The 13,005-nt window shown below is 50.2% G+C and overlaps 1 protein-coding gene across 1 annotated transcript; it reads right to left on the bottom strand.

The window, feature by feature from the left end:
* Window positions 1-350: 350 nt before the first annotated feature.
* On the bottom strand, window positions 351-6,533 carry krt97 (keratin 97). The gene is made up of 8 exons (XM_056280774.1): window positions 6,054-6,533; window positions 5,395-5,477; window positions 4,877-5,033; window positions 3,570-3,734; window positions 3,224-3,349; window positions 2,245-2,465; window positions 1,887-1,936; window positions 351-1,015 (listed from the first exon to the last, which is right to left on the bottom strand). Exons 1-8 carry the CDS (start codon window positions 6,423-6,425, stop codon window positions 909-911), a joined length of 1,281 nt encoding a protein of 426 aa, XP_056136749.1. The 5' UTR covers window positions 6,426-6,533; the 3' UTR covers window positions 351-908.
* Window positions 6,534-13,005: the final 6,472 nt, after the last annotated feature.

Raw genomic sequence — 13,005 nt, 5'->3', positions numbered from 1 at the left:
CATTAATACAAGTTGCTTATTTGGAATATTGGGTGTAGCTGCTAGAAAAGCAATGACAAAGAAATGGCTTGACCCAGACACCCCATCTGTAGAGGACTGCTATGACATAATTTATGAAATTTTTGTGATGGGAAGAATCACCTTCTCCACGAGGCTTCAGGAAACTAAATTTGAGGAAATTTGGGAGAAGCTGAAATTGTATATGTCCCCAAAACGTCCTTCTTTTGTTTAAATTTGCTTATGTAAGTATGTTTTCTGTAATTTTTCTTCCCTTTTTTTTCTTTTATCTCACATGGGACAAAAACAAGTTTTCTTTTTTGTGTTCTATAATAAAAAGAAAAAAGTAAAGCTTTGTACTTCAATCTTTTATTTTTATTTTCGAGCAAAACAACCAATTATGATGGAGTGTCAACGTTGTACAATATTTGGAATAGTTCTACTAAAAAGCAAAACTCCATAAATGATCAAAGATGACAAACATTCATGTCTTCTGACTCTTTCAAGGCTTAATTTTCATGGGAAAGCCGTGTATTTGCATAAAGCAATACACAGCTCAAACACGCCTAGTTTGGCTGGAGACAGACTTGGTCAGTTGGGGGGGTCGTAGGATTTTTGGATAAACTATTGGGTGGCTCCACCTGGGTCATATGGGACGTCTATTCACCCCCTCTGAGTTTTGCTACATGTTAGAGCCACGTGGGTGGGACTGGCCACATAGAACAATGGGAAATTAGTGCTGCGACAGTTTGGCAAATACAGCCAAGTGTTTGACAGCTTATCCAATGTTGACATGTCTCCCTCACGCCACCTGAGCGGGGATCTTGTAAGTCTCTTCCATCTGATACTTAAAGGAGCTTAAAACAATCTAGGGATTATATTGGACCCAGGTCTGGCAGGGAGCGGCCTCTTTAGCTGTTGATGACCTCCGTGTCCACATCCTCTGTGCGGGAAACCACTTTTCCATCAACCACCTCCTCGATTACCGTCCTCACCACCTTGGTCACAACAGGCTCGTCTGTGGACGACAGACACATGAATAGCTGAACTTTCTTTTTTTAATTTCATATTTGATTCATTTAGGCTTGTGAGACCAGCTGTGTTATATGGTTTGGAGACAGTGGCACTGAGCAAAAGACAGGAGGCGGAGGTGGCGGTGGCAGAGTTGAAGATGCTAAGATTTTCACTGGGAGTGACGAAGAAGGACAGGATTGGGGACAAGTATATTAGAGGGACAGCTCAGGTTGGACGGTTTGGAGACAAAGCAAGAGAGGCAAGATGGAGATGGTTTGGACATGTGTGGAGGAGAGATGCTGGGTATATTGGGAGAAGGATGCTGAATATGGAGCTGCCAGGGAAGAGGAGAAGAGGAAGGCCAAAGAGGAGGTTTATGGATGTGGTGAGGGAAGACATGCAGGTGGCTGGTGTGACAGAGGACAGGAAGAGATGGAAACAAATGATCCGCTGTGGTGACCCCTAACGGGAGCAGCTGAAAGCAGTAGTAGTAGTAGCAGTAGTAATAGTAGTAGTAGTAGTAGTAGTAGTAGTAGTAGTAGTATTCGCTATGATGTAATACCGCCAATCAAGACTTCAAGTTTCTAGAACATATTTATTCAATTCTCAGTCCTGCTTTTTTTGTCTTTTTTGTCTGAACTGTAACCAGGGTGTCTTGGCATGCTTATGAACATGTGGTCCTCCAGACTACAACGTCATATATGGAGCCAGGAGACCCAGGACACAGCATTCGGCTGACGCTGGTGTTTGTCTTGCACAGTGCACACGTGGCGTGAGCAAACAGTCTTGGTCTTGTCGTTTTGTGCAGGAGGAGTACTGCAGCAGCTCTCAGCCAAATATGGCAGCGTGTATTAAAGTGCATTCAGGAAACTTACGTTTGACCTCGACCACCTTGACAGCTTTTGCTTCCATGACAACAGTTCGGCTATGGGGGGGGGGGCAAAAACAGTTAAGAGTTAATTTCAATCCCCAACCCGGCGACAAAATAAATACAAGTTAAAACAAAACATCACAAAATACACGAATCTAGAGTCCTTCCATGATTCGGGGTGTCCGGACCCTGCTTGTTTCAGCAAGGGATCGAAACTTACAATAACCCAAAGGAAAAGAGGACATGAAACCTAATAACAATAATGAAATAATGATTAAAAGGGAAAAAAAAACTTGAGCTCCGAAGAGGGCGAGACACGAGCCGATTCAACGACTGGCGTTCCCTCACACGGTATGGATTACCTCACATCCTCTCCGTCCAGCAGTCTCCTGTACTCGGCGATCTCCATCTCCAGCCTGACCTTGATGTCCAGCAGCACCTGGTACTCGCTGGCCTGCCTGCCGATGTCCCCCTTCACCTGGCAGAGCTCCGCCTCCAGGCTGTTGACCATGACCTGCAGCTGGTTCAGCTGGAGGCTGTAGCGGTTCTCCGTCTCCCCCAGCTGCCCCTCCAGAGCGTCTTTCTGCAAACGGCGGAGGCCTGAAATTAATGGCGCCCTCTCTATCGGACCGTCCTCCTCCCGGCGCTAATCTGGAGGAGTAAAACGTGGCCTCCGGGGTAGGATGTAGTCATGACTGACAGGCTTGCTGAGAGGTAATTAGGGTGTATTCAAGGCGACGTTTTTTTGTGCTGGTGTTTTACCTGTCAGTTCACTGAAGACAATAAGTTGTGAATGCCTAGTGTGGATTTCAAAGTGGATCTCAAACTTACGGGTGAATTACATCATCGCTGAAGCTCGCCAAAGTTAAGTCTTATACACGAAAAAAAGGAAAGAGCAGTAAAAATGAAAGCCATTGTGCAGTTACAGTGAGTGTGTTCTCTGCTTTTGAGCCATCCTATTGCATAGGAGCAGTGGGCAGCCCCGGTTCTTCTTTCCACTGCCTTGCTCAGGGGCACAGGCAGGAGTATTACATGCATGTCTTTTGACTGCGGGAGGAAACCGGAGCACCCGCAGGAAACCCACGCAGACACGGGGGAGAACATGCAAACTCCACACAGAAAGGGCCTGGGACGGCCTGGGGTTCAAACCCAGGACCTTCTTGCTGTGAGGAGCAGTGCCAGCCACTGGGCCACCGCGCCGCAGTGGCGGCAGTATACATGGTGCGAGCGTATGGAACTGGACTGTTCATTGGAAGTGTTACACGAACGTAGCTTATGTAGCGCTTGTCAGTGTGTCTTCATGTGTGTGTACATCTGTGTGTGTGTTGGATCATCACTTACCAGGCTGAGCTGGGACTGCAGCTCGATCTGCAGGGCCTGGAAGGTCCTACTGAGCTCAGTGACCTCACTGCGGGAGCTCTGAAGGCTCTCTGTGTTGACTGCCACCACCTTGTTCAGCTCATCAAACTGTAAGGGTCATGGTGTGTGTGTGTGTGGGGGGGGGATGGGGTATATTAATGTAAGCCATGAAAACAAATGCTAACTAAGAAAAATAACTATCATCAAATCATGAGCTGAGCTATTTCTCGAACAATGAGTTACTCAGAAAAGACCACTGACCACAAACCAACATCTGTCAAGTAATCAGCTTGGTCAGAATAAAGAACAGTTATGTCGCTGTCCTCACCTTGCCCTTGTACCAGGCCTCCGTGTCGCGGCGGTTTTTCTCGGTAATACCCTCGTACTGGGACCTGATCTCCACCATGATGGCGGCCAGGTCTTGTTGGGGCGCTGCATCCACCTCCACATTCACAGAGCCCTGGTTCACTTGAGCACGCAAGGCCGCCAGATCCTGCAAACGGGGAGCCGACAGAGTCAAAGGTCACCTGAAGTCGAAGGTAGTTGGGAGTCAGTCAAGACGACCTCATACCGACCGGGTGAGGAGCCAAATACGGGACGCGTGTCAGATATCTCCAGATGCGTTTGAAGTGTGTAAATAAGAAGGCCCTGGATGTGTCATTGTCTCGCGCTGAGGTGTCGTTCAGCTGCAACCCTGTTCATTGCACCGGACCTTTGCGGGGATCCTGATCAACATCACCGTGAGTAATTATATCCTAAAACTAAGAACTGCTTATTATCAACTAGGCCTCGCTCTCGTGCTTCCTGGTGTGTTATGGGAATCTAGTATCAACACCAAATGCCTTCGAGTTTATGCCAAAGCAGCCTTGGAGGTTTACATCCCCTGGGCACAGCAAACAATCCAAACAAGTTCTGCGGGCTCTCTTATTTAGGTAAGGCATGCTTTCGGTGCAAGAAAGAAAACAATTAGCACACACCTCTTGGAAAACGACTCAAATACATTCTCTATCAAGTAATCTTGTAAAAACTGCCATTGCCCTCTGGAAGAAAAAACAAACATGTACCGGCTCAATGCCGTTGCGTCATTGTCTGGAATACACATGCTGACTGCGTCATCCCGATGGAAGTTGTGTTTCCAGGGTAGAATCTGTCTGGGCCTGGAAGCTAACCAGAAGCTAACCAGAGGGTTTCAGAGGGTGGACATCGGTTTTTTTGGGGGGGGGGGGTTACAGATTTGCCCTGCCTGGAGCTCAGCTCGAGGAGGGAACACCGAGGGCGGTCTGACAGGACGCGGAAGAGGGGCAGGCTAAGCTAACTGCTAGCCCATGCAGACCGGTGGGTCCGACAGTCATCCGGGCTGGTGTTGGCTCTCCTGGACAGAGGGATTTTTTTGGACTGTGTTGCACTGAGTGGATTGTGTTGTTAACTGTTTGTGTGTTTTGTTTGTTTGTTTGTTTGTTTGGCTTCTCTCTGTTTTTACATGTTTTTGGTGGTGTCGTTTTGGGGAGATTTGGGATGCGTGCGTTTGTCTTTGGTATCGCTCTGCTATGGGCCGGGGGGGGGGACGTAATTTTGTGAAATTGTTCGTGTTGGTGCGGTGCCGGTTGGGCACAGTCAGCTCGGGGTAACATTAACCTCCTCGTGGTTCTTCTTGAGGTAGACCAGCTCCTCTTTCAGGCCCTCAATCTGCATTTCTGCGTCAGCTCGGCTCATGGTCTGCTCATCCAGAACCTTCCGCAGTCCGTTAATGTCTGCCTCCACAGACATGCGCAGTGCCATCTCGTTCTCGGATCTGTCATGCAAGACAAGGACACGCTTCACGTTACCGTGCTTACTGCAGGCGAGACAAGAGCAAGGATACATAGAGACGGCCTGAACCAGTTTCCCCGGTCTTGTCTCTCTCGCTCGATCATTAAACATCTCTGGCAGAGTGTCCACATTACTAAGTGAACATTAGACGTAATCTCCTCTGTTGTGTCAGTCAAGTTAGTCTGGCTAGAGAGTAGGGAGTCTGTCTCAATAAACTACATTCATTTTAGCCCCCCCCCCCCCCACCAACACCACCACCACTCACAATGAGAGTTGGGGTTTTTTTTCATGGGTGTTTTGGTCAATACAGCTCCTCAGTGACTTAATGTGACCTCTCCACTTACTTGACCTTGAAGTCCTCCGCCGCCAGCTTGGCGTTGTCGATCTGCAGAATGATCCTGGCGTTGTCCAGCGTGGCAGCGTGGATCTGCAACACAACACAACGCACGTCACTGCCCGCTCTCCATCACCGCGTCGCACATCGTGAGTAGTCATTACGGAGAAAATGGGCTAATATGCACGATGACGTCACGAGGACTCGCGTTCCACAAACAGCGTTCGTGTTTAACGCGTCGGGAGAAAGGTGTCTTGCTGGCAGCTCGTTCGGCAGAGAGGGGGGCTGGGTGTCATACGACGCAAGCAGAAACTGTGACCGCAGCTGGAATCGGGTTTTTAGTGAGTCAAGTTTAAATTCTGAAATATGTCTCTTCTCTAAACGCAGGAAACGTGCCATCGTGTGTTTGTGTCGCGATGCAGAAGGTTTACACGCATCGCATTCCGAAAGGTTTTTCTTTTTTTACAAATTCACATCCCGGAGGCACCTTTGTCTCCAGACGGCAGAGCGCGGCGGTGGACTGCCAGGCTCCGCGGGCGCGCAGGAAGTTCATCCAAAGGCGCAACGGACACATGTCAACCGCTCGCGCTGCACGGAAACGTGGACTTAGTTTCAAGACGTACTACGGTTTTCTAGGAGGCAGTCCAGCTACGCTGGAGCACGGCTCACCTTTTTACGCAGGTCGGCGATGACGGCCTCGTACTTGCTGTAGTCCCTGACGGTCGGCTTCTGCCTGTCGTACCACTCCCGGATCTGGAACTCCAGCTTGCTGTTGGCGCTCTCCAGGCAGCGCACCTTCTCCAGGTAGGAGGCCAGACGGTCGTTGAGGTTCTGCATGGTGGCCTTGTCGTTGAGAGACGCCCCAAAGCCGTTGTCCATCTCGAAGCCGGCGCCCGACGACGCGTAGGACACCCGGACCCTCTGCCCCCCGGCGCCGCCGTACACGCTGGAGGTGCGCTTCGCGCCCATCCTGGAGTAGCCTCCGGAGGACAGAGACATGGAGGACAGCGACGCACCGGTGGAGCGCATGTTGATGCTCATGGCGAATCGAGTGGTCTTGGGTGTCGAGGAGACTTCACGAGCGTTCGAGCTGTCGAAGCAACCAGCGGTAGGTGGGAGGCGTGCGCGTCGGTGCCGAACCAGAGCCGAGGAGCATCTTTTATAGCGCCTGGGAGTGGGAGCGGTCGTTCACGGTTACCTGGAGAGACACATCGCATCCCTCCTCCACCCACCCCACCCCACCCCCCACCCCCCCACAGGTGTGTCCTCGCGGGGTGTGGTGCGTGTGATCGAGCGCCGGTTGACATTCCAGCGTTTAATGAGTTTTGCTGCGTGTGTGTGATGGCACGGCATATCTCCAGCGCGGTTAGTCACGTCGGGGGACGTCTTGTCAGCCTCCTCTTCGCTCCATCGGGCACTTCCCAAGAAGCGCGTGACCAGGTTGTGGTTGGCCAATTCAACGTGAAGAGTTCACCTGTCAGAGGTCTTGGGGACAACTTGCCTTTCTTTTCAACTTTGTGTTGAAACACAACAAACGAACCTGCTGTTATGTCAAAACCCTTGTGTTGCCCAAACATTCTGTGCGCCGCCCTTGTCTGAAAGGTCATTTGTGAGCCGCCCTCATTAAACCTCTACATTAAAGCAACCTGATTTGATTTGGAAGCCCAAATCTGTTTTGCACGAACAAACAAACCATACAACGATCGTTCATCGCACACTTAGTGACCCTCTGGGTTTCCCCTCTTCACAGTGCAGAAGGACTGCACTTAGTCAGTGGACACCTCTCGTTTCTATTACAACACCCCTGTCATACTTGTTTTCTTTACTAACGTAGAGGTTTATTGTTATTATTATTCATATTATTACTATTATATTACTATTATTATATTACTATTATTATTACTACTACTATTACAATTATTATTTATATTATTACTACTACTATCATTATTATTATATTACTATTATTATTATTATTATTATTTATATTATTATTACTACTACTATTATTTATTATTATATTACTATTATTATTACTACTACCACTACTATTACTATTATTATTTATATTATTACTACTACCATCATTATTGTTATTATATTACTATTATTATTATTTATATTATTATTACTACTACTATTATGTTGTTATTATATTACTATTCTTATTAATTCTTATTATTACTATTATTACTACTACTATTACTATTATTATTTATATTATTACTACTACTATCATTATTGTTATTATATTACTATTATTATTATTTATATTATTATTACTACTACTATTATTTATTATTATATTACTATTATTATTACTACTACCACTACTATTACTATTATTATTTATATTATTACTACTACTACTATCATTATTGTTATTATATTACTATTATTATTATTATTATTTATATTATTATTACTACTACTATTATGTTGTTAGTATATTACTATTCTTATTAATTCTTATTATTACTATTATTACTACTACTATTACTATTATCATTTATATTATTATTACTACGACTATTATTATTAATTGTTATTATATTACTATTACTATTATGAATTATATTATTATTATTATTGCTTAAGGTACTGCATAGGTGTAAAGTTTAACTTTTTAGTAAGGGATAGCACTTGTATAGTCTAAGAAAGTAGCAGAGATGTGCAGAAAGTAGTTTTGAATGCATTTTATTGAACGGAAACAGTAACAACATTGGAACTTTTTTGGGAACAGGTTTATAAACAACAACAATAGATAAGAACAAAATAAAATAGATGTGAACCAAAAATGTGAAGAAAGTAAATAGAGCATAAATAAATCAACTCTAATTATCACATGTAGGACAGTACACAATTGTGTGTTCATGGACTTTGCAGATATATTTTGCACATTTGCTGCATATACTATTGGTTTTACAGTCCTTTTTGGGGGGGGGGGCAGAACTGACATCTCTTCCTCTTACCTGCCCCAGTTGGGGCAGCAGCTGGTGGATCAGGGCAAGATTCAGCCCCCTGAACAGCTTTCACCATGCAGAGGCTGCTGTGCGGAGGGGAGGTGCTCCCTTCTTTCGATGTGTGGGGTGGGGTTACAGGTGCCTTTCCCAGCTGCTCCGGGAACACCCTCCTCTTTTTCCGCTGATCCCACATCCAGGTAGGGTGGATCTTGTTCCATATCACCAAGGCATGGTATGAGGACACGTCAGTGATGTTATGGAAGATGATCCGGGGCCCGCGGGCAGTCGTCCTCCGGCAGCTGTGACTACCTGGGTTCCGGGTCAAACATGACCCTAAGACAATCTTAGTACCCTAGTGGTGTACAGCTCTCGTGGAAATATAAACAAAAACAACGATTAACTTTTTCTAATGTCGGGGGCACTCTAGGAAAAAGTCATAAAATTTCAGGGTGAAAAAAGATAATTTGGAGGGTTTTCTCTGCTGTTAAACACTGTTAGGGGTCAGTGTTGCCCCGTAGTCAATAGAAGGGTGAAGGCCATCCTGATGGACACATGGCTGGTGTACCACTGACTCCACAGATCCACCTGACGCGTAACGTGGAGCTGTCAGACGTTAAAACCACCGTTGGAGCAAAAGATTTTCAACGTGTGTGATAACGCACTTTAAATGAACTCGGTCTTGACTCGACTTGACTTGACTTCTTACACTAGTTTGGGAAAAAAGAGAAGTGTCAGATCATTATCATGGTAAAGCCTACTCATACCACAGAGGACACTTTGATGAACATGAAGCTGAATGACGCATGAAGATACCCCAAGCATTACACGTCTTTGTAAGTAGCTGTTACACGTTAACAGACATTTTTGCAGGTATTTTTTGCACTTAATAGAAAGTAACAAGAAGAGATCTGTACCCTGGGTTACAAGTGATGGAATGTGTTCGGGTTAGAATACTCAGATAAAGTTATTTCTATGGTGGTTCAGCTATTGATTCAGAGTAAAAATACTTCCCTTATTGTCCAACTGGCCTCCCACGCGCCCGTTGTCAGTTCGTGTTGTAACCTCCCCGCAGTAGTGGCTACTCTCCCCTCACGGTCCTTTTCTCTCCAAACTCACCCCAGCCCTTGGTTTATGTTTTTCCTTGCAAAGTTTCCCCGTGGAAGTATCCTGGTGTCGTGCGCTTGGGGTCTTCCACAAACCCTAACAGTACGAACTGACCATGACGACCCCAGCCGACACAGAGAGCGTACCGGCCAGCCCGCTTCAAGCGGCTCTCATCGGACAGATCCAACTGACTAACTCCCACACCCAGCAGCTAGAGGCGGCCTCCGCCGCTGTGAGAGATCTTCAGACTCGGGTCCAGCCCCTCCAGGCCTGTGTGGGTAATCTAACGAGGCAGGAGGCGGCGTTGGCGAGCCAACAAGCAGAGATCCTGTGGCAGTTGCAAACCATCACGGCGGCTCTCACCATCCAGCCGCCTGGCCAGCCTGCCCCTGGAGTCGTGGGTAACCCGCCCCCTGGGCCCGCTGCCCCTGGTTAACCCTGTGGGGCTCAACCCAGTTCCCCGGGAGCCCTGCCTCTCCAGCCCACGACCGTTTGATGGCGACTTTGAGATCTGTGCCATGTTCATTATGCAGTGTGAGCTGGTCTTCCTGCACCAACCCAGCATGTTCACGTCTGATGCTGCCCGGGTCACTTACGTGACCAACCTGCTCACAGGCCGAGCAGCTCAGTGGGCCACTGCTTCCTGGTCCATGAAGGCCAGTTTCTGCCTCACCTACGAGGCCTTTGAGGCGGAACTACGGAAGGTTTTCCACCATCCAGTCGGTGGCCAGTACCCTGGTGCTCGGCTGAGCAGTATCCAGCAGGGCAGTGGCAGTGTCACAGACTACTTGGTGGAGTTCAGGCTGGCCACAGCTGAGAGCGGCTGGAACGACCAGTCACTTCGGGTCACCTTTCAGAGAGGTCTCAGCGAGGCTGTCAAGGACCAGCTAGCCACCCGGGAGGAGCCCACCTCCCTCGAGGACCTGATCAAGCTCGCCATCTGCATCGACGGACGCCTCCGGGAGAGGAGGCGCGAGCGAGCCCTGCGTGGATCCCCGTCCATTCCCCAGTTGTCCAGCACTTCTAACAGGACCCCTACTCCTGCTCGCCCCACTTTCCCTGTGGCCATTTCTCCCCCCGCGCCCCAGACCACGACGGGGGAGGAACCTATGCAGCTGGGGCGCATATGCGCCTTAGTCCGGCCGAACGGGAGGCCCGGTTCAAGGCGGGTCAATGCCTCTACTGTGGCCAGAAGGGACATCTGATCAGCGGCTGCCTCACTCGGCCAAAAGACTAGGCTCACTGGGGCCGCGGGAGATCCTAGTGAGCCGCCTTTCCTGTTCCCGCCGTCCTGCCCCACAGAACCATCTAGTTAGCGTTACCCTGGCCTGGGCTGACCAGCGGCTCACGGTGGGTGCACTCCTCGACTCGGGGGCTGATGAGTGTTTCCTGGACTCAGAGTTTGCTGCCCAGGCTAACATCCCGCTAGACACGCTGGAGAAGCCCATGGAGGCCTTCGCGCTGGACGAGCGCTGCCTGGCCAGCGTCACCCAACGCACCCACCCTGTCTCTCTCACCATAGCAGGTAACCAAGTGGAGAGACTTGGGTTCTACATCATCCAGTCCCCGTTAGTCCCTGTGATCCTAGGGCGCCCCTGGTTCGTGCAGCATGAGCCACACATCGCCTGGGCCTCCGGTACCACCTAACCCTGTCATGCCCAATGTCTCCAGGCGGCTCCCGCCCCATCCCCCCGACGTGCCCCTAGTGCCCCGCCTCCCGACCTCACCTCTGTTCCCCCTGAGTACCATGAGTTAGGTGAGGTTTTCAGCAAGACCCGGGCCCAATCTCTTCCTCCTCATCGGCCTTATGACTGTGCTATCGACCTCCACTCTGGGGCACCCCTCCCCAGCAGTCATCTGTACAGTCTGACCATCCCCAAGAAGGCTGCGATGGACGAGTACATCTCCAAGTCCTTGGCAGCGGGGCTCATTCGGCCCTCGTCCTCCCAGGTGGCAGCTGGATTCTTTTTCGTGAAGAAGAAGGACGGGGGCCTCCGACCCTGCATTGACTATTGCCAACTCAATGAGATAACCGTCAAAAACAAGTACCCCCTTCCTCTCATGAGTTCCACCCTTGAGCCCCTCACCCAGGCTACAATCTTCACTAAGCTGGACCTCCGGTGTGCCTATCATCTGGTCCGGATCCGGAAGGGGGACGAGTGGAAGACAGCCTTTAAGACGCCCCGGGGTCATTATGAGTACCTGGTCATGCCGTTCGGCCTCACCAACACCCCGGCGGTATTTCAGGCTCTCATGAATGACATTCTCCACGACATGCTCGATGAGTTTGTGGTGGTCTACCTCGATGACATCCTCATCTTCTCCAAGATCCTCGAGGAACATGTCCAGCATGTCCGCCGGGCACTCGAACGTCTCCTCCGGAACCGGCTCTTCGTCAAGGCAGAGAAGTGCCGGTTCCATTCCCCTTCCGTTGACTACCTGGGTTTCGTCGTTGAGAGGGGACAGACCCGGGCCGACCCCCGCAAGATCCAGGCTGTGGTGGACTGGCCCGATCCCACATCACAGAAGGAATTACAGAGCTTCCTCGGGTTTGCGAACTTCTATCGGAGGTTCATCCGGAACTACAGCCGCGTGGCAGAACCTCTCACCAGGCTGACCTCCCCCTCCCAGCCGTTCATCTGGTCCCCGGCTGCCCGCTCTGCGTTCCAGTCCCTCAAGGAGAGGTTCACCAGCGCCCCGGTCCTGCTCCACCCCGACCCCAAGAGGCAGTTCATCGTAGAGGTGGACGCTTCAGACACCGGGTTGGGGGCTGTCCTCTCCCAGCGGTCAGCGTCTGACCAGAAGGTCCACCCATGCGCCTTCTTCTCTCGCCGGTTCCTCCCCGCCGAGGAGAACTACGATGTCGGGAACCGGGAGCTGCTGGCAGTGGTGGCTGCTCTGGAGGAGTGGCGCCATTGGCTGGAGGGGGCGGAACAGCCGTTCACCATCTCGACGGATCATAAGAACTTGACGTTCATCCGGGCAACCAAGCGCCTCAATGGTCGGCAGGCACGGTGGGCCAGCTTCCTCAGTCGGTTTGACTTCACGCTGACTTATCGCCCCGGGTCCCGCAACACGACGGCAGACTCCCTGTCCCGACAACACCCGAGGAGGGAGCCAGCTACAGAGGAGCCGACTCCCATCCTTCCTGAGGCCAGGGTGGTTGGCGTGGTTACCTGGGGCATCGAGACCGTGGTCAGGCAGGCGTTGCGCTCCCACGTCCCTCCACACCGCCTATTCGTCCGGACACAGTCCGGCCCCAGGTTCCCCAGTAGGGCCATGCCAGTCAGTTTGCTTGCCACCCAGGTGTCCACCGCACCCTCACCTTTCTGGCTCGGCGTTTCTGGTGGCCCACCATGAGGATCGACGTCAGCGACTTCGTATGGGCCTGCTCCGTCTGTGCTCGCAGCAAGGCCTCTCACCAGGCACTGCTGCAGCCCCTCCCAACTCCAAGCCGGCCCTGGTCCCATGTGGCGTTGGATTTTGTCTCCGGACTGCCTCCCTCCCAGGGTAACACTGTGATCCTGACAGTGGTGGACCGCTTCAGTAAGGGA

This window comes from Lampris incognitus, chromosome 5 (assembly GCF_029633865.1).
Source record: "Lampris incognitus isolate fLamInc1 chromosome 5, fLamInc1.hap2, whole genome shotgun sequence".
Classification (NCBI taxonomy): Eukaryota; Metazoa; Chordata; class Actinopteri; order Lampriformes; family Lampridae; genus Lampris; species Lampris incognitus.
This window is presented reverse-complemented; position numbering and strand designations above follow the sequence as displayed.